Source organism: Ovis aries, chromosome 20 (genome assembly GCF_016772045.2).
Source record: "Ovis aries strain OAR_USU_Benz2616 breed Rambouillet chromosome 20, ARS-UI_Ramb_v3.0, whole genome shotgun sequence".
In the NCBI taxonomy this organism is placed as follows: Eukaryota; Metazoa; Chordata; class Mammalia; order Artiodactyla; family Bovidae; genus Ovis; species Ovis aries.
Window position 1 is genome coordinate 28,524,892 of NC_056073.1, and position 21,157 is coordinate 28,546,048.

A 21,157-nucleotide genomic window follows, 5' to 3' on the forward strand; every position below is an offset into this window, starting at 1 on the left:
AATGACAGAGCAAGGTGACTTGAGTTTTTACTATCCTTACCTCCCCAAATTCCTTCTGCACTTACTTGATGTTGAGTTGTAATTCATCAGTTGTTCAGTGCATGACAGAGTGGGGGAGTTACGGGAGACTGACCTGTGGCTGAAACAATACCATAATACCCAGACCTTGGTTTTCTGTTTGCATTTCTTCTCAGTTCTGCAGAGTTTCAGCCAGGCTCTCTCTGACCTACTGAAGGGTCAACTTTAAGAAGCTAACTCCAATTTAAGGTTATCCATAGAATTCATAGATCCACAGGAAGCTCTCCCAGGAGTTGTCATGCTATTCCTATCTTGGCTCATCCTTCCATTTAAACCTCTGAGATTCAGCATAATTAGCATTTATACCACCAGCATGTCCAGGAGAAAAAACCAGAGGGACTAGAAGGTGAGACAACCGCAAAGACAACCAGGGAAATGTTTCTAATGATATACAAACATTGGGCATATCAGTATGGAGAGTCATCTAAGAGGAAACCAAATCAATTCCTATAAGACTTAGTAGTTGTTGATATTTTATATTAATAATTATATTAATACATATTGATAATTACATTAAGATAGGGTATATGGTATGTAGATATTATATATAATTTTATATATTATGGATTAATTTATATATTATATATTATATTAATACATTAATGTATGTCAATATATTAACTATATTAATATTATGCAATATTAAATAGGTAAAACCATACTTTACATATGCTTACTATTCTGAGAAAAATAGGATAACTAGGTATAGTTGCAAAAATAATCTTTCTAAATTATGATTCTTTTCATGTTTCACCACCATAGTGGCTCCTCATTCTCACTCTATATTTGTATTTATTATAAAAGCTATTTAATCAACATAAGATGTCTATTTATTTGGTAGTCATAGTCACTGTATAAATTAGGGGTATACATTTTGATAATTTAGGTTTGCAAGTGAAGTTGCTCAGTCGTGTCCAACTCTTCGCGACCCTGTGGACTGTAGGCCACCAGACCAGGCTCCTGCATCCATGGGATTTCCCAGGCAAGAATACTGGAGTGGGTTGCTATTTCCTTCTCCAAAATTTAGGTTTAGCTAATGATAATTCTAAAACTCAGAAAAATAAAATAACTTGCCCAAAATATACAGCCAAGTAGAATCAGAATCTGTTCAGTCGCCCATTCATGTCCAACTCTTTGTGACCCCGTGGGCTGCAGCACACCAGGCTTCCTTGGCCATCACCAACTCCTGGAGCTTGCTCAAACTCATGTCCATCAAGCCAGTAATGCCATCCAACCAATCCCATCTGCTGTCGTCTCCTTCTCCTGCCTTCAATCTTTCCCAACATCCGGATCATTTCCAATAAGTCAGTTCTTTGCCTCAGGTGGCCAAAGTAGTGTAGATTCAGCTTCAGCATTAGTCCTTTCAATGAATATTCAGGACTAATTTCCTTTAGGATTGACTAGTTTGATCTCCTTGAAGTCCAAGGGACTCAACCAGGAATAAAACTAGTGCCTCTAAATTCGATCTAGGTTTTCTTCCTCCAAGTTACTGAGTAATACTAATCCAGACTCCCCAGTTTGAATGTCAAAATTAAAATTCAACATGTTTTTATCTAATGTCTCTGCTGTATTAGCCTTCCTTTTTCCTTTCACAATACATATGGAGTAGGAAAAGTAATGGACATATAGCTGCTGTGATTGTTTATAAATATTAAGTCTGTAATTTTGGACAAATAACTCCAAAAGCCAGACTTTGTACTTCTTTATCATAAAAATTCTGGTTATTCAACTCCTGACTTACTTGGCTTTAGATTATGATGTGAAATTAATTTTTTGAGAGGAATTTCTATCAAGCTTCAGAAATAAACCCAAATGTGCATGAAGGTTTATTTTACAATAAAGGTAGAACTTTATATTATTATAATTTCATGTCATCAAGACAGTTTTTTAATAGAATGTGATTGTGCCAACTGATTAAAATCTTTTAAAAAAGGTCATAAATTCCTACCTTCAAATTAACTCCAAAACAATAAAAACTTTAAGTGTGGAAACAAGATAATAGCATACAAAAGATCTACAATCACTCAAACAATTACTAAAACTCAGGGCTTAAAATGATTGAAGCATTTGTTACATAAAAATTTCTGTAAAGACAAATAAGATACACAAAATGAAACAAAAAATGTGATAAACTTCCAAAAATATTTGTGAAGCATCTTCTCTGTCCATAGAATTCTCCAGGCAAGAACACTGGAGTGCATAGCCATTGTCTTCTCCAGGGAATCTTCCCAACCCAGGGAGGAATCCAGGTCTCCCAGATTGCAGGCAGATTCTTTACTGTCTGAGCCACCAGGGAAGTCCCATGTGAAAGACTAAAAAAGGCTAAACTCAACATATACATGTCAATTATTAAAAAAAAATCAGTATGGAAAAAAAAAGATCCAACTGAAACAACAACAAAGGTACAGAACATAGGCTTCTGGTTGACTTTCAAATATATGATAAAGTGGTTTATTCTTATACATACAAAAATGCAAATTATATTAAATGGGTAATAATTTTTGCTTATCAAATTGCAAACAGCAAAATACTTTATGTCATGTTGAAAAGCCATTTTGCTTTAGCTTTTTTTGTTTTTGTTTTTTTAGAGTATTTTAAGACTATATGTGAAAGTGAAGTTGCTCAGTCATGTCTAACTCTTTGCGACCCCATGGACTGTAGCCCATCAGGTTCCTCTGTCCATGGGATTTCCCAGGCAAGAATAATGGAGTGGGTTGCCATTTCCTTCTCTAGGGGGTTTTCCTGGCCCAGGGATCGAACCCGGGTCTCCAGCATTGCGGGCAGACACTTTACCATCTGAGCCACCAGGGAATCCCATAAGACTATATACTATGTGCAAAAATGTACATCTACTGACACAGCATTTCCATTTCTAGAATTCACCCAGACAGATATTCTCACAAAGGCATGCAGAGACGGATGTGCGAAGACTTTACTGCAGCACTGTTTGCATTAGCAAAAGGCTGCAATCATCATAAGTGTCTACCAGCCCTGGAGTTGTTAAATATGTCTTTACAAAGTAACATTATGTATTTATTAAAATTAATGAGGCAAGTCTATGGCTATAGAATTAGAATGGTCTCTAAGGTATATATATTTGAGAAAAAAAGTTACAGGAGGGTACTGATGACACAAGATGCTATTTATTTATCTATCAGCATACATGTATAAATAAACGTATGTATAAAAACACACTTGCACATACCCTAAGTGTGCCAGTTTGTATACAGAAGCTATCAGGAAGAGCAGAGTGCAATCATGGAGTCAGGAGGCAAGGAGAAGTTTATTTGCCCCATGAATAGTCTTACTATGTGTATTTCTTGTCTTCAAGAAATATAGGTTTTTCACATTTTTTAAACTTTTAACAATAATAAGGATAAAACAACTCTACACAACTATGGTGTCCTTCATGGGAGGTTTCCTGAGGGATATAAAGAGAATATGTTGACAGCTGTGAAAAAAATGTGCTTAAAGCCTGCAATGCAGGCGACCTAGGTTCGATCCCTGGATCGGGAAGATGTCCTGGAGAAGGGAATGGCAATCCCCTCCAGTATTCTTGCCTGGAGAATCCCATGGACAGAGGAGCCTGGTGGGCTTCAGTCCATAAGGTTGCAAAGAGTTGGACACAACTGAGTGACTAACACTTTCACTCACTTTCAAAGCTTGAAATTAAATAAACCAACATCTTACCTTAACCAAATTCCCCTTATATGCATCTCTTTATTTTTCATAAGACTTGACTTTTTACTCAATGATTTCTCAAAGATATATGTAAATAATATGAAGTCAAATATTTCTACATAGTTTAAAAAAACAAACAGCAGAAGCTAGTATTCCATATCCTCTCAACCTCCATTTTCTGTTATGACAAGAAAGTACATTCAGCTCTTCTAGATTTTTTACCTGGCAGTTTCTTGAATATTTCTAAATTATTTCAACATTTTCAAACATAGTCACTCATTGCTTAAGAGTGCTAGATACCACTCCATGCACTTAGAATGTGTCAGCCAGTTACAAAGATTGTTGTCTCTTTGAAGTTAAAATTTAAGGGGAAGGAGGAAGATAATAACAAATAAGCCTAATAAATTATGCTGTAGAGTATTTCAGAAGAGGAAAAGTGCTCTGGGTGAAAGAAACCATAGAGTAGGAAGAGAAGCATCCGGTGGATGAGATGGACAGATGGTAGAATTAAACGGAGCCATCAGGAGAGCTCTCCTTGAGAAGGTGAGATTTAAACACTTGAAGGAGAGGAAGAAGTGAGCCAAGCAGTTATAAAGCTTTCCAGCCAGAGAATGGCAAAGGCCTTACCTGGTGTATTTTAATAACAACATGGAGGCCAACAGGCTGAGCTGAGTGAGTCAGGAGGGAGTTGGGAGATGAGGTCAGTAGATGCCACTGTAAAAATTTGGGCTTTTCCTGTGTTTAGACATTTAGGGCTTTAAAAAGAGAAATGAGAAGATGAATGATTGACCTTGAATTTCAGAATATCTGTTGTGCCTAGAATTCCCTGGAAGCATGGAAGTGATTACAAAAACAGATGCTAAGACAGCAATCTAGCTGAGAGATGATGGAGACTCAGAGCAGGGTCTTAGCAAGAGAAGTAGTGAAATTCTGGATATCTTTGAAACTGAAGATAATAGGATTTCCTGAGGCATTGGATGTTGGCTGCTGTGTTTTATTTCTGCCTCCCAATCTTTTAAAAGCAGTCAGATGTCATACTTTTCTCTATAAATCACCTACTGTCTTCCACCGCTAGTGGTAATGAACCCACCTGCCAATGCAGAAGATTAAAACAGAGACTCAAGTTTGATCCCTGGGTCAGGATGAGTCCTGGAGGAGAATCAGGCATCCCACTCCAGTATTCTTATCTGGAGAATTCCCACAGACAGAGGAGCCTGGTGGGCTACAGTCCATGGTGTCTCAAGGAGTTGGACATGACTGAAGTGTCTGAGCACACAAGCACCTACTGTCCATCTCCCTAATGTTTATAGATCTCTTCTCTGCTCATAGTTTGGCTCCAGTTTGATTTGTTCTTACAGATTCATACAATTTTTCATTTAATACAATTTTTATGGTTTTTGGAAAGGAATGGGAATAAATATTTTTGCTAAATTTACTACGTTTAGTCAGAACCATTTTTCAAAAAATCTATTTAGATAGCTGGTTATGAGGATAAAATAATAGAAAATATATGTCAAGCTTGGAAAAATGCACCTTAACTTTTTATTCAGCAAAGATTTATACAATTATAAAATGTAAGGTGCCATATTATTTTTATTCTTGATGTATATCATTGGAAGCCAATGATGTGATTTTCATCCTTCAAAGATTATGCCCTCTAAGCCTTACCAGATTCAGGATATTCTTTCCTGGAAAGCAACTTTCTTGATTCCATGTATATTTGCAGTTTTATCTCTTCCTTCAAAGTACTACATAATAAACAGTGAAAGTGATAGTTGCTCAGTCATATCTGACTCTTTGCGACCCCATGGACTGTAGCCCATCAGGCTCCCCCATCTATGGTATTTCCCAGGCCAGAATACTGGAATGGGTTGCCATTTCCTTCTCCAGGGTATCTTTCCAACACAGGGATTGAACCGGTCTCTTGCACTGTGGACAGATTCTTTACCATCTGAGTTATAAGGGAACCTCAGGAATCCCCTATAAAATAAATTTCATGATTTATGAAGCAATTACAATAGATCTATCCTTTAGTATGAATTTCTTAAACACATAGATATTTGATATACTTGCCCTTTTATTTTGCATCTATCATGATCTTCAATTAATTTTAATCATTTCATAAATCATGAAATATATTTTATAGGAATCGGACACGACTGAGCGATTTCACTTTCACTTTTCACTTTCATGCATTGGAGAAGGAAATGGCAACCCACTCCAGTGTTCTTGCCTGGAGAATCCCAGGGATGGGAGAGCCCGGTGGGCTGCCATCTCTGGGGTCGCACAGACTGATGCGACTTAGCAGCAGCAGCAGCAGCATTATATATTATTCCTCATTAATTCTAGGATATTCTAATTCTTCACAGTGATAAACATACAATGGTGCATAAGTTATTACTGATTGAGTAAATTAGGGATAAACTTATATGTTGATTTATGACTCGGTTTGTCGGTTCTTAGTGCACGGTTTCATCTTAAGGAGAGTTCTTAAACGGTAGCAATCACAGGTTCATTTTCTTTAGTATAAATTTCTTATTGATTTAGGTTTAATGTGAGAAATTAAGTAACTGAAAATTAAAAAGGTTAACTGTGAGGATAATAGGAAGAAAGACGCAGCTTACAGTTATAAAAACTAAGAGAAAAAATATGGATAATTATACAGGTGATTAATGGATCCTGCTGATACAGCTTTTCAGGAGAACCTTGCCAATAAAGACTTCATCTGTTACTATTATAGTAGATGAATTCAGTCTGGAGGTTGGGAGGTGAACTATAAGCAAATATGAAGTGGACTAGGAATAGAGATATCTTTGTTAAGAGTTTCCATGAGGAACACATTTTCCCCTCGGCTCTGGCAATGGAAAACCACGAAAATCAAAGCAAGACTTAGATATTATAATTGATTCAAAATTATTAGATCACAGTGATCATGTATGGATGTGAGAGTTGGACTGTGAAGAAAGCTGAATGCCGAAGAATTGATGCTTTTGAACTGTGGTGTTGGAGAAGACTCTTGACAGTCCCTTGAACTGCAAGGGGATCCAATCAGTCCATTCTAAAGGGGATCAGCCCTGGGTGTTCTTTGGCAGGAATGATGCTAAAGCTGAAACTCCAGTACTTTGGCCACGCCATGCGAAGAGTTGACTCATTGGAAAAGACTCTGATGCTGGGAGGGATTGGGGGCACGAAGAGAAGGGGACAACAGAGGATGAGATGACTGGATGGCATCACTGACTCGATGGACATGAGTTTGAGTGAACTCTGGGAGATGGTGATGGGCAGGGAGGCCTGGCATGCTGCAATTCATGGGGTCGCAAAGAGTCAGACACTACTGAGTGACTGAACTGAACTGAGACTAATTGCTATTGGCTTGTCTATGAAAAAAAAAAAGCATGTTTGAATGAAACAACTTACCAACATATTTGATTAGATGTCAAAAGCAGAACTCATTTGATTTTCATAACTGAAACTAGTAGAGTTGTGAGTTGCAACAACCCACAAAATTTATGCCTGGAAAACATATATTTACTATCAAGGTCACTCAGTCTGACACCATGCTTATCACCAAGATCAACAAAGTTTATTAATGATAACTAACATTGACCAAATTCTTACTATATGCCTTCTAAGGCTGTCCTCAGTTTAGAAATGGAGGAAATGAGGGTTAGAAATTCTTAGTGATTTACATGGAGATATGCAGTTGGGAAATAAATGATGGAGACAGGACATAGAGTCTGATCTCTGAGTTCAAATATTCTTTACTACCACATTCCTATACTTGTCCTTTCGGAAATAACAGCTTAGGTTCTGTTGTCACCATTGAAAGCAAATGTGTCACACTTTTTGAGCAGAGAAAATAAACATGTTTTTTTCCATATTATGAAGACAAAAATAAAATGGACTAACTTATTTTTGCCACATTTTCAGGTGACTATTTTTCATCTTCTTTCATTCTCTCTCTTTCTTTCTTTAGAATTCTGTTTTATTTGGCAGACTTCCTGAGGACTTCAGGCCTGGGAAGCAGTCTCTCAGAACAGCTCTCCTCAGGTTCAGTTCAGTTCAGTCGCTCAGTCATGTCCGACTCTTTGCGACCCCATGAATCGCAGCACGCCATGCCTCCCTCTTCATCACCATCTCCCGGAGTTCACTCAGACTCACGTCCATCGAGTCCGTGATGCCATCCAGCCATCTCATCCTCAGTCGTCCCTTTCTCCGACTGCCCCTAATCCCTCCCAACATCAGAGTCTTTTCCAGTGAGTCAACTCTTCGCATGGCTTGGCCAAAGTACTGGAGTTTCAGCTTTAGCATCATTCCCTCCAAAGAAATCCCAGGGGTGATCTCCTTCAGAATGGACTCGTTGGATCTCCTTGCAGTCCAAGAGACTCTCAAGAGTCTTCTCCAACACCACAGTTCAAAAGCATCAATTCTTCGGCGCTCAGCCTTCTTCACAGTCCAACTCTCACATCCACACATGACCACAGGAAAAACCATAGCCTTGAATAGACGGACCTTAGTCGGCAAAGGAATGTCTCTGCTTTTGAATATACTATCTAGGTTGGTCATAACTTTTCTTCCAAGGAGTAAGCGTCTTTTAATTTCATGGCTACAGTCACCATCTGCACTGATTTTGGAGCCCCCAAAAATAAAGTCTGACACTGTTTCCACTGTTTCCCTGTCTATTTCCCATGAAGTGATGGGACTGGATGCCATGATCTTCGTTTTCTGAATGTTGAGCTTTAAGCCAACTTTTTCACTCTCCTCTTTCACTTTCATCAAGAGGCTTTTTAGTTCCTCTTCACTTTCTGCCATAAGGGTGGTGTCATCTGCATATCTGAGGTTATTGATATTTCTCCCAGCAATCTTGATTCCAGCTTGTATTTCTTCCAGTCCAGCGTTTCTCATGATGTACTCTGCATAGAAGTTAAATAAGCAGGGTGACAATATACAGCCTTAACGTACACCTTTTCCTATTTGGAAACAGTCTGTTGTTCCATGTCCAGTTCTAACTGTTACTTCCTGACCTGCATATTGATCTCTCAGGAGGCAGGTTAGATGGTCTGGTATTCCCACCTCTTTCAGAATTTTCCACAGTTTCTTGTGATCCACACAGTCAAAGGCTTTGGCATAGTAAATAAAGCAGAAATACATGTTTTTCCGGAACTCTCTTGCTTTTTCCATGATCCAGCGGAAGTTGAAATAGGGAAAAGGAGTCCAAAATGGTGGTGGCTAAAAGACAAGGAAGGGAAAAGTCCTCGAAGATAGAACAAAGGAAGGTCAAAGGAAGGTCCGAGGACCGGAGTGAAGACTTCAGGTAAAACAGCACTCCTGGCTAAGCCCAATTTGCATAGTGCAGGCCCAGGGGGAAGAAAAAAACATATAAAAGAGGAGCCAAAGGGCTCTCTCTCTCTCTCCCGCGTGCTGGGGCCCTCTTCTCTTTGAGTCTTTGGATCGAAGTGCCCTCACACCTCGAAGATGAATTTTCCAGCTATCTTCTAAATAAAATAGAGCTGTAACACTCTATAACACTGATTTTTCTAAGAGCTATAACACGGTCTATTCGAGACCTGAGAGCTATAACAGGGTCTGTCCAAGACCCAAGAACTGTGACATGCTGAGGGGGCTTTAATGTCCGTCACTTCAAATCTTTGTTGTTATGAGACAAAAACCAAGGAGAATACACTCGCCTGACAGTAACTAATTATTGACTATGTAAATTGAACATAACTGTAAGCAGTAAGCATATATAGACTAAAATAGAGGGAATATTATGATCAGAAAATCAGAAGATTGAAAAGATGGTAATTGCTATTTATTGATCACCTTTTGCATATGCTTTACTTATTGTTTTGTGCTGGTCTCAGCCTATGGGTAAACAGTGTTGTGGCTGGATTAGCCCTTTGTGGTCCTTATTCTGATTGCAAGATGTCCTCAACAATAACCACTGAGAAACTTGAAAAAAGAACAAGGTTCATTACTAACAAGTTCAAGAGTATACACAGCAAGTCTGGTCTTGGATAGAGAGAGAGCAGGTCTAGGGTTTTGCTTCCAATGAGGCTGAAGGTGGTGGCCTTGGGTTTCTTGGTTCCCTCTTCATTGGTGAAAACATAAGAGAGGAAATTAAAAGAGCAGAAAGTGAAAAACAAGTGGCCCAAAATGTCAGTTACCCAGAATCAATCAAGATCTCTGAAACAAAAGAGTCTAAGAGTATGGGATTGGGGGCAGCCTGGCTCTTTATCTATTCATGTGATTAGCAATGGTTCTTTTTAAGAACATTTGAAGTGGATGCCTCCATAATCATAGCTTAAGTCAGGCACTTGTCTTACAAATGAACAAAGAAAAGCCTCTTAAACTTACACTACGTTGCCTTTTGGATCTTTTGATAAACCTAATAATGACGTTTCATTCATTTTTTACTCCTAAGTAAATATGATACAAAAAATCTTTAATAAAACTTGCACAAGCTCAGAAAGGAAGTTGTGGAGTTAAAATCCACACATTTAGAGTCTATTCGCTTCACTGGACACCACAGAGCAAATGAAAGCTCTTTATTGTGATAAATGGGAAATTACTTTTAGACAGAGTTGTTTCGAGGAATTGTTAGAATACTGTTGGGAAGGATATAGTGTAGAAGCAGCCAGGGAAATAGTTGTTAAGCACCTCATAAAAATGGAAAGAAATGAAAGACTAAAAAGAGGGAAAGGAAGGAAGCAACAAAAAGGAGGGGAGGGAAGGGAAGGCAAGGGGTAATACAGGAGAGAACAATTGGAAAAATAGAATGAACAGTGGAAAAAGGGAAGGAAGGTTGAAGAAAAGCAGGAAGGGAGGGCAAGAAACAGAAATTATGTGAATAATGGACAATTAAAGGGTGTGGGGAGATAGCGGCTTCAAAGGGTCCAAAATAAGCCTGGGAAAGAGGTTGCGAGGACAGATGATTCTGAGGCCGAATAGCAGACTGTGATGACTGTGTGTGTTCCTTATAGGTTAGTGTTTCTTTAGAGAAAGAATGCACAAGATGACTTTCAGTTTCATTTTGCCATCAAAAAATTGACCTCTTCATGCTCAGCTTCATTTTTTTTATGAGCCTAGGTCTCTGGCTCTGTGAAAAAGTCTTCCCAGTGCTCCTTTCACATCTTTATTCCTCAGTGTGTAGATGAGAGGATTGAGGGCTGGAGTCACTACTGTGTAGAAGAGGGAGATGAATTTCCCATACGTATGGGCATAAGAACTGTTGGGCTGGATGTAAACAGCTGTAATGGTCCCATAGAAGAGGGATACTACCATCAAGTGGGATCCACATGTCCCCAGGGCTTTGCGCCAGGCCTGGACTGACTTGATCCTAATAATTGCCTTGACTATATGTCCATAGGACATCAATATCAGTGCTAAGGGCAAGAGGAGCAAGACCAATGAAGCAATGAATAGCTGGACCTCATTGGCGTGGATGTCTACACATGCAAGTTTAATCATTGAGGGTACCTCACAGAAGAAGTGATGGAGCCACCGGTGTCCACAGCGAGGCAGCCAGAGGGTAACAGTGCTCTGGGTGAGAGTGTTTCCTATTCCGCTCAGCCACGCAACCCCTGCCAGAGCCTGGCACAGCCGTGGGTTCATTGCAGCTGCGTAGTGAAGAGGTTTGCACACTGCAGCGTAGCGATCAAAAGCCATTACAGCCAGGAGGATGCACTCAGTGGAGCCCAGAGCCAGAGAGACGTAGAGCTGGACAGCACAGCCCAGGGCTGTTATGGTTTTGGCTGGTCCTCTTAAGTTCCACAGCAGCTGGGGGACAATACTGGTAGTAAAGCAGATATCAACTAGGGAGAGGTGAGTAAGGAAAAAGTACATGGGTGTTCTGAGTTTAGAGTCTGTAGAGGAGATCAGAATAATGACTGTATTTCCCACCAGAGTCAGGATATACGATACCAAAACAACCACAAAGAGTATTTTTTCTAGGTTGGGCTGATCAGAGAAGCCCACCAGGACAAAGTCTTCTTTGACACTGCTACTGTTCATGCCCATCACCCTGTTCACAAAAAGGAGAAAAACATTGTAAGAATTTAGAGAAAAGATAATGTATTGGCCTCTGGTCACAATGTGGTGGTGGTGGTAGTTTGGTTGCTAAGTTGTGTCTGCCTCTTGCAACTGCATGGACTGTAAGCACGTCAGGCTCCTCTGTCCATGGGATTCTCCAGGCAAGAATACTGGAGTGGGTTGCCATTTCCTCCTTCCTGACCCAGGGATCTAACCTGCACCTCCTACATTGCAGGCAGATTCTTTACCAGTGGAGCCACCAGGGAAGCCAAGATCAACCTTTTAAAATTTCTCCTTGAAACACTGACTCTGAGAGAAATTACTGTGCCCCATAGAATAAATTTTGGCAGTGTCCTTCAGAAGCTGCAGCAAATGACAATAAAGCCCAGACTACAAAGAGAGATACATGATGGCTAATTTTAGAAGAAAGAATTTTCTTGAGAGATAACTATTAGAAGGTGAGATAAAATTTATCACAAAAAATAAAGAATAGCAGAAGAATAAAATGCATATGATCAATTTATAGCTTATGAAAAATCATTCAAATTAAATGGGGAAAACTTAGTAATACTGATGTATAATATGTATAAATAATACTTCAATTATTCAACTGTAATTTTGAGTTGGGCATTTTTCCCCAGGATTTTCATATATATAAATAACAGCCTACTTCTGGAGATTATAGAGATTATTTTTCCTATAAAATGGCAAACATTTGGCTATTGAAAGGAATAATATTAACATTTATATCTAAATATTTAATCATTACGCACACATGATTTCAAAAATCTATTTCCTTTAAGGATTAGTCAACTCATTTGTCCTACCACTTATTAGTGATGTAAATTCATGAACATATTCAGAGCAAACCTCCTTGCCTTCTTTGGTGTGTGGTGTTGAGGAAGGGAGTCAGCTTTCCTGTCTTGTGTGTTGAAAGAAGAGGTGGTTGAATCTGATGAAAGGAATGAGGATCAGGAAAGGAAGCATCTTTGATGGGATGAAAAAGGCTGCTTCAATGCGCTTCAAATCCACATTGAATTTTTATCTTCAGGAAGATTAAAAGGCCAGGATTTGTAACGGACTTTTAAAAAGTCCAAACAGCTATAAATGCAAATGTTTAAAGTATACTCACTGATACAAACCTTATTTCCCAAAGACCATAGCTCTATTTCCTGTTTAAGACAAACAGGTACTTTTACGTGTCATAAGTGAAAATCAGTCAGACTTCAAAATTCTTCCTTAATAATTGCATATCCTAAAATTGTTTTATTACTTGTTGGGAAAATTAATCGTGGATGTAAAATATACTCTTATATATAAGATGTATTGATTTAACTTATCACGTAAAAATGATACTTAGAAGAACCCAGTGAAAAGGAAAGAAGTTAAGGGAAGCATCCAGTGTGAGATCTAGACATTCAACAGCAGCATGATGTCACTGAGTGATCACTCAAAATAGCAAAAGTAAATAACAGTAAAATGAGCATACAAAAGGACCTCTAAGAACAAACCAGTTTATATCATACAGACATATTTTTCTTACAAACACTCTCACAATTATATACCTTCATATGCATGCACAAAAATACAAATACATGCATATGTGCATAATTCCTTCGATTCTATAATTCATGGTCAATTCCCAACTATTTAGTCCCCTAAAAAGTGCTCATTTTTCCTATCAAAGGAGTAACAAAAAGCCAAACCCAGGTCTGTTGTTTGATTTTCTTTAATTCAGACTGCAGGTTGCTACCTTATCCTCTCAAATGAGAATTTCTCCTGTCTTTTAACTCCTACCACATTCCCCCACACATATATGCAATACCTCAACAGAAATACCATGAAAGATCAATTCACAGTCATGAACTTGCTCCTTATTTATACAGAAGGTTATAACAGTATGTTTAGTTTAGGTTTCTAGAAGGATTCTATTCCACTATGATGCAAAATTTATCATCACTCATGTACCATATGATCTTCACACCTGGATGAACATCACTTTAAAATAGAATCTCAATTTGCCATTAAAAGTTAAGAGTCAAAAGTATGTTGTAGATATAAAAGCAAGGCATCATAAGATGTAAATAAGTTAAAAGAGGAACATTTCCAGATTTCCTTTTTTTTTTTTTGGTATACTGATACTCTCATTGTGAAAAAAAACTTTAAGTCATAGGATTCAAATTATTATTACTTTGAAATGAGCTCTGAAGGCCCGTGTACTAGTTTTAGGGACTGTTATTTAAGATGGAGCTTCCTTAAGGTCAGCAAGTCAGGAGAGACTGGAAAGAATACAGAACACCAAATATGGAAAAGTTCCATGGAAACAGTTCTCCCAACATGGCAATTAGTATCAGGACCTGTAGCATCATAAGAACTGTCCCAGGAGATGATCCTGAAAGAGAGTTTTGTCCCTCTGATTTTTCACTGTTGTTTCCATCTAGGCCAAACCACAGAGATATTTAAAGTCGGCCCTCATTACCACCCAATGCTGAGTTTTTTTCTCATTTCTGCCATATTCATGTTAAATTTCTAATAATATAATCTATATTATCCATATATGTACCTGCTATTTACAAATATATTCTGTTACATTTGTAATTGAAGGTTATAAATTGAATTGTAATCTTGAATATTTGTATATTTAAGAATATACAAAAAGAAATCTTGTATATATGAATTGAAGATACAAATATATCTTAATACTTTCTGTATTTTAAATTTTAGCCAATCTGGTTGTATATTTCATGATTTCAATTTGTACTCCCCTGATAACTGATGAAGTTAGCTAGTTGATCTCACATTAATAATTGCCTGATAATTGACTAAAAATAACATAAATGTGAGAAACAGAAAAGTCAGTCTTTTACTACAGAGACTAGTAAACATTCCAGCCTAGATTCCCCTTTTCCCTTTGCACAGGTTTACCCTGGCAAGTTCAGAAACTACACTTATCAGCTAGAGGCACAGAGGAAGATGCACAAGATGGAAAGCAGGGACTGACCTCACCCAAATCCCCACTGCAAGGTCTCAGATGGGAACTGGCTCAAGCTCAGGAAACACAGAATCTTTACATGTAAATTAAGTGTCACTCGACAGTGGACATTTTAATTACTAATGTGAAAACACTTTATTACTAAAAGTTGACTTAACATTTGAAAATGGCTGGAAAGATTATGGGACATTCTAAAGATGTAATCCAGGAGCAGGGAAAGAACTGCTACATGGTACAGGAAGGATGGATAAAGGAATAAAACTGTCGTTCTTCTACTATAATCACACCCATGAGTACTTTTACTGTTAGTATATCATGGGTAAACATGGACTGAGTTTTGCTAGGTAGCAGGTACTCTGCCAAACATGTTACATGAGGTCCCTCACTTATCACTCACCACCCTAGGAACTTGGTATTATTGTTCCACTTACTATAATGGAATAATTTTACCTACAAGTTCAATAACTTGCCCTGAATATTAAGAAACTGCTGGGTGTTTAAATACTAATAGAACAAAAGACGAATGACAGCATGTTGTAGAAGATAAGGGATACATTAGATCATAATGCTAGAGAACCTGGAATTCTGTGCTACTGATACTTTATTTAAAAAAGGAATGACCAACCCGAGATGGAGTCACTGTGCTAAGCTCAGAAAAGTAAACCGAGACACAAAACCTAACCTAATTGTAGTTACAGCCTCCTTCAGGAGTGTGGTTTTAGCTAGTCAGTCTGGAATTTTCCTGTCAATACACTGAAATAAAATTAATATTTTCTGACAGTACTATAAAAATTTAAAAATAAAATTTCTTCTCTGCCCTTAGCCTCCCCTTTCCCCACACCGTGAATTGTGTCTCTACGTTATGTGCTGATTAAACCTGTCCCATTGGCAGGAACACCTGATTATCCATAAAGGCAGCCACAAGACAACTCCTTAAAATACAACATTTTTTCTTGATCTTGTTTAGGGTCATATGACTCACCATGAAGGTGCTAAAATCTGATTATATAAACTGTCAAGAATATATCATTTGATGTACAGCCCTCTGTCTCAAGAAACATATAAACTGTGTTTTGACTTCTAATGAGGGAACAGTTCTCTGAGCTTTCTGAGATGCTCTTCTTGGGTTATCATCCTTAAATTTGGATGGAATAAAATTTTCCAATTCTTTCTTAGATAGGCTGAGGGTGATTAAATTTTTGTTGACAGCGCCAATGAGGTAATCTAATACATAGTCCCTTTTCATCCCCCTAGGTAGCTTACCTGAACCTGAAACAATCCAGTCTTTTCTCCTTCTGCCTATAAAAGTCTCCTATTATGTATAACTTCTCTTTACTTGGTAGATGGGAAGCTACTTGATTTATGACTTGCTAAATAAAACCAATTAAATCTTAAAATTTATTAGGCTGAACTTTTGTTTTTGGACATTAGTAATCAGTGGCTCAGTGGTAAAGAATCTGCCTGCCAATGCAGGAGATGCAGGTTTGATCCCTGGGCTGGGAAGATCCCCTAGAGAATGAAATGGCAACCCCACTCTAGTATTCTTGCCTGGGAAATCCCATGGACAGAGGAGCCTGGTGGGCTACAGTTCATGGGGTCACAAAAGAGTAGCACAAGGCTTAGCAACTAAAGAACAGCAATCCTTTGAAAGCCACTTAAATTAGAAAAGTAGAACTATATGGAAAATAATTTTATGGAATAATCAAACTTGTCATGGAGAAAAGAAAGGTTTGAAGAAACAGTTTGGAGGTTTTAGAAATTCAGTCACAGATAACAACAAGTGTCTAAGAGACTAGAAGGTGAACTACATGAGCTGCTTGGGTTGGTGTAAAGGTCTGTTGTGCAGCAGAGAGCATATTTCACAGCTGAAGGCACTCACAGTTATTGAAATAACTATAATCTCCACACCAAATATATCCATAAACTCTTTTCAGCTCAGGGTCACATACTTGCAAACTTATTTAAAATCAAGATAGAGAATCTGAATTAAGGCAATGGAATGTGAATAAGATGGAGGAAAAGGATTAAGATAACAATAAGGAATAAGATTAAGAAGACTTTCATATTCATGTGAGGGTCAGGTATACCTAACTATAAAGTAGAACTCATATTTAGATTTTACACTGAGTTAGAGGCGTTATGAAAAGGAATGGGGATCCCTTGGTCTATTTAAAGGTTATTAAAATAATTTTAGAAAGTGGTGAAAGTTTCTATCAGAGAGATCAAATGGCTAAGGTCTATCAAGTCATCATGAGTTTTTAAATCATAGAAGTGGTGTAGAAGTAACCTTAATTATTGTGTGATTTCTATTAATATATAACAGACCATGGGCTAAACTCAGATTTATTTATCACAATAGTCATGTCAATTAGGAACTCTTATTATGACTGATCTACTTGATTAGCTTGATAGATTAGGTTTTGAACTCAAGCATTTTGATCCAAAATATCAATCATAACCTCTAGCACAGATTACACAATCTAAAGTGGCTCTTAAGAAGTGAAAATTGGTGCTGATCTAAAGAGAAGTGAAGTAAAGAGAGATTTTGGTTGGTCTCTGTTTTCAGTACAATGAAAAAGAAGTGCAATGTACAGGACAATGCAGAATACAAGACAATTGCAAACAAACCAAGCACAAGTTAAGAAGGATGGAGGAAGACTGCAGAATTTGGAGGTTATAGAACACCATAGTGTTTTTGAAAGTATTTAATAATCTTTAAGATTTATTCAGCACTTACAAGAGCCATGAGTCATTTTAAAGTACATTGCATGAATTAATGTATTTAATTCTCACTGCAAACCTGTGAGGTGATTAAACTGAGAAACAGAGAGATTAAGTAAAGAACAAAAGGTTTTACATAGCTAATAAATAGAAAGAGCAAAGTTTCAAACCAAGTCTGGCTTCAGAACCCATGTATTTTACAGTTTCAGAGATCCTGAAATAAGAAATATAGCATCGAGTAAGATTCAATACAAGGTTTTGCCCTGTAGAACCTTGGTCCATTTGAAATTAGATTACATTAAGCTACATTAAGTTTTAGTATTTCATTAAATTATTAAGTAACTTCTATAATTATTTAACAATTATTTCTATTGCTTTCATTTAAAAGCAAACCTTTTTCTTCCTTAATAGCATTTTAAGTAGATTCACGAATCTGGTACATTACTGTAAAAACAGCCCATATTTTCAAGTTTTGTTCTGTTGTTGTTGTTGTTGCTGTTGTTTTTCCTTGAAAGAATTGGGATACTGTGGTAGAATGTTTTAAACAATGTCACACTAGGGCTTTTTTTACAAAAGAACAGTAATTTCCTCATGCTAATACATACTTTTCCATTTTCTGTTTCATATTAAACACTATTTAATTCCCTAATCAAATATGTAAGCACATGCATATTGGGTAGATCACTAAATCTCCCTATTCTGGGATATGCCCTTTAAAGACATTTAGTAGAAGAAAGTATGAATATGTTTATAAAACACACACATACACACAGATGAAGTTCCATGAGATACACAAGTAGAGTCTAAATGTGCTGCTTTTTTCTAAACCACAGTAGCCATATTGTTGGTAAATACAGACAGAAAGGAAAGTAGTCACTTGGGAGTAGTTATTAAATCTTAGGTCTCCTTAATAATTTTCCTCAATGAAAAGTCACTGTTTCCTTGATTTTTCCTTAGGAATTTTGTTCTAGTCTCAGCATTCTTCTCAGGGCTCCTTTCACATCCTTGTTCCTCAGAGTATACATGAGGGGGTTCAGGGTGGGAGTTACAACAGTGTAGAAGAGTGTAAGGAACTCCCCCTGGCTATGGCCATAGAATCTCTTTGGTTGAATGTATATGGCTGAGCTGGTCCCAAAGAAGAGGGACACCACCAGCAGATGGGAACCACGGGTCCCTAGAGCCTTACACCAAGCTTGGAATGACTTAATTTTTGTTACTGCTTGCACGATGAATCCATAAGAGACCAATATCAATGCCACAGAAAGAAGGAGGAGAACTAATGTGGCTACAAAAAGCTGGACTTCATTTGCATGGATGTCAAAGCAGGCCAAATTGATCATGGCAGGCACTTCACATAAGAAGTTGTGCACACGGTGATGTCCACAGCGAGGAAGGCGAAGGGTGATGGTTCCTTGAATAAGAGCGTTTCCTATTCCACATAGCCAGGCTATTCCTGCTACGGACTTACAAAATGATGGGTGCATAACACTGGTGTAATTGAGAGGTCTGCAGACTGCTACATAGCGATCAAATGCCATGATGGTCAGGAGAACACACTCAGTGGAACCCAGTGAGAGGGACACATAGAGTTGTATGGCACAGCCTGTTGATGTGATGGTCTTGGCTGGTCCCTTCAGGTTCCACAATAACTGTGGGACGATGCTGGTAGTTAAGCAAAGGTCAAGAAAGGAGAGATTTGTGAGGAAGAAATACATAGGTGTGTGAAGTTTGGAGTCCAGGCAGGAGACCAGGATAATGGCTGTGTTGCCCAGGATGGTCAAAAGATAGGATATCAAAATAACCACAAAAAGGATGGCCTCCAATTGAGGCTGGTCTGAGAATCCAAGCAAAATAAAATCTCCCTCAGATGTTTCATTATTTTGTTCCATTAGTCTGTTATTGTAAAAGAGAAAAATGGACACAAAATTCAATTGAGGGAAGTAACATTATTGCTACTTACTTCTAAAATTTGAAGTAAACTCAGATTTTCATAGCTAGCCAGTTTTCACAGAGAAGGAAAAATGGTAATTATTAAAAAAGCATTCTTAAAAATGAAAGCATTGTTTTGTGTCATCATTTCTTGACTCAATAAATATTTGACCCATCCTGTTTTTTGTGCATGTGACCATTCTATTTTCCCATTTGTTGAAAAGTATTATTTAAGGTAATTTTTCGAAGAAGGAAAGAAAAGCTCTCAGTTTGAGTAGCTATATAATTCTGTTAGTAGAAGCGGGAGGAAAAGAGGATAGGAATGCTGAAGCAAATTTAAGCGCCTAGTATGAAATGAATTATGAGTGATCATTGTTGGCTCCACAGAAATTACAGTGCAAAAATAATGAATAACGAGTCAGTAGATCAGAAAAATAAATGGAACATATTTTGTGTCTTTGTTACTCAAAGACAAAGAAAATTCTGAAAATGTTTCTTATAACTAAATATTTGATCAGAGTGTGTATAGGGTCAGACACAGGTGAATTTCAGCAGAGAGGAAAGCTAAATAATTTTATAAGCTATTTAACAACTGATCACAAGTTTTTATGCCTCAAAGTTGATGAAAAAAAAGATATTTGTGATACATGCACATAATAACACAGATGTACAAACTCAGGTATGCAATTTGTTCAGTTTTTGATAAAATGTCTTCAGATTTAAAAAAAAAATAAGGTAAAAACTCACACACACCCACCTAATTAAAGACAAGGAATTAGCATTTGATAACGTCATGAAAAAGCAAAATATGTCTTTGTCATCAGTTTTACATTCTGCAAAACAGAATCAGTCCAGATTATATTTTGCCATACCTCTTCATTTACGATTTTTCTAAAATATCATCTTCTGTGTCCCCAAATTTTATGCTCTCATCAAGTGTATGTGCTCAGTTATGTCCAACTCTTTGCAACCCTATGAACTATAGCTCACCAGGCTTCTCTGTCCATGGGATTCTCCAGGCAAGAATACTGCAGTGGGTTGCCATTTTCTTCTCCAGTGCATCTTCCCAATTCAGGGACCGAACCCACATCTCCTGAATTGGCAGGCAGATTGTTCACCACTGCACCACCTGGGAAGTCCCCTTTATGTTCTAAAATCAGTGTCTTGTTGAATCATTTAGAAATAATGAAAACTAAATTTGTAAGCTTATTCAGGCATGTACATACTTTTACAAGTAACATGGCATCTTAAGTGAAATAAACATGCTTTCAAATTTTTGTTTTTTTAATGTTATTGAAGAAAGTTGAACAAATGTATGTACCAAAAGTGTACAACATGATAACATGCTATACATATATATTGCAAAATGATTACAAAGATTAAGAAAATTAACATATTCATCACCTCATGTAGATAACATTGGTTAACTCTTTTTCTCTGTGTGAGGTGAGAATGCTTATGATCTACTTTCAGCAACTTTCAAGTCTACAATACCATGTTATTAACTAAAGTCACCATGTCGCACATTAGCTCCTCAGAACTTACTCTTATAACTGAAAATTTGTATCCTTTGACATATATTGCTCCATTTCGGAGAAGGCAATGGCACCCCACTTCAGTACTCTTGCCTGGAAAATCCGATGGGTAGAGGAGCCTGGTAGGCTGCAGTCCATGGGGTCGCTAGGAGTCGGACATGACTGAGCGACTTCCCTTTCACTTTTCACT

General features: G+C 37.6%; 2 protein-coding genes across 2 annotated transcripts; both read right to left on the bottom strand.

Annotated features, from left to right (window-relative positions):
- Positions 1–5,432: 5,432 nt before the first annotated feature.
- LOC101117202 (olfactory receptor 2G3-like) lies at positions 5,433–11,778 on the bottom strand. Its single transcript, XM_042236849.1, has 2 exons — positions 10,864–11,778; positions 5,433–5,498 (listed from the first exon to the last, which is right to left on the bottom strand). Exons 1-2 carry the CDS (start codon positions 11,776–11,778, stop codon positions 5,433–5,435), a joined length of 981 nt encoding a protein of 326 aa, XP_042092783.1.
- Positions 11,779–18,456: 6,678 nt separating this feature from the next.
- On the bottom strand, positions 18,457–19,392 carry LOC101115997 (olfactory receptor 2G3-like). The gene has a single exon (XM_027959205.2). The coding sequence runs from the start codon at positions 19,390–19,392 to the stop codon at positions 18,457–18,459; it is 936 nt and encodes a 311-aa protein (XP_027815006.2).
- Positions 19,393–21,157: the final 1,765 nt, after the last annotated feature.

Coding starts and splice junctions, on each gene's coding strand:
- LOC101117202 (XM_042236849.1), bottom strand. CDS start 11,778: ATGGGCATGAACAGTAGCAGTGTCAAAGAAGACTTTGTCCTGGTGGGC. Junction 5,499..10,863: donor GAGCACTGGGAAGACTTTTT/CACAGAGCCAGA, acceptor TAGTACTTTGAA/GGAAGAGATAAAACTGCAAA.
- LOC101115997 (XM_027959205.2), bottom strand. CDS start 19,392: ATGGAACAAAATAATGAAACATCTGAGGGAGATTTTATTTTGCTTGGA.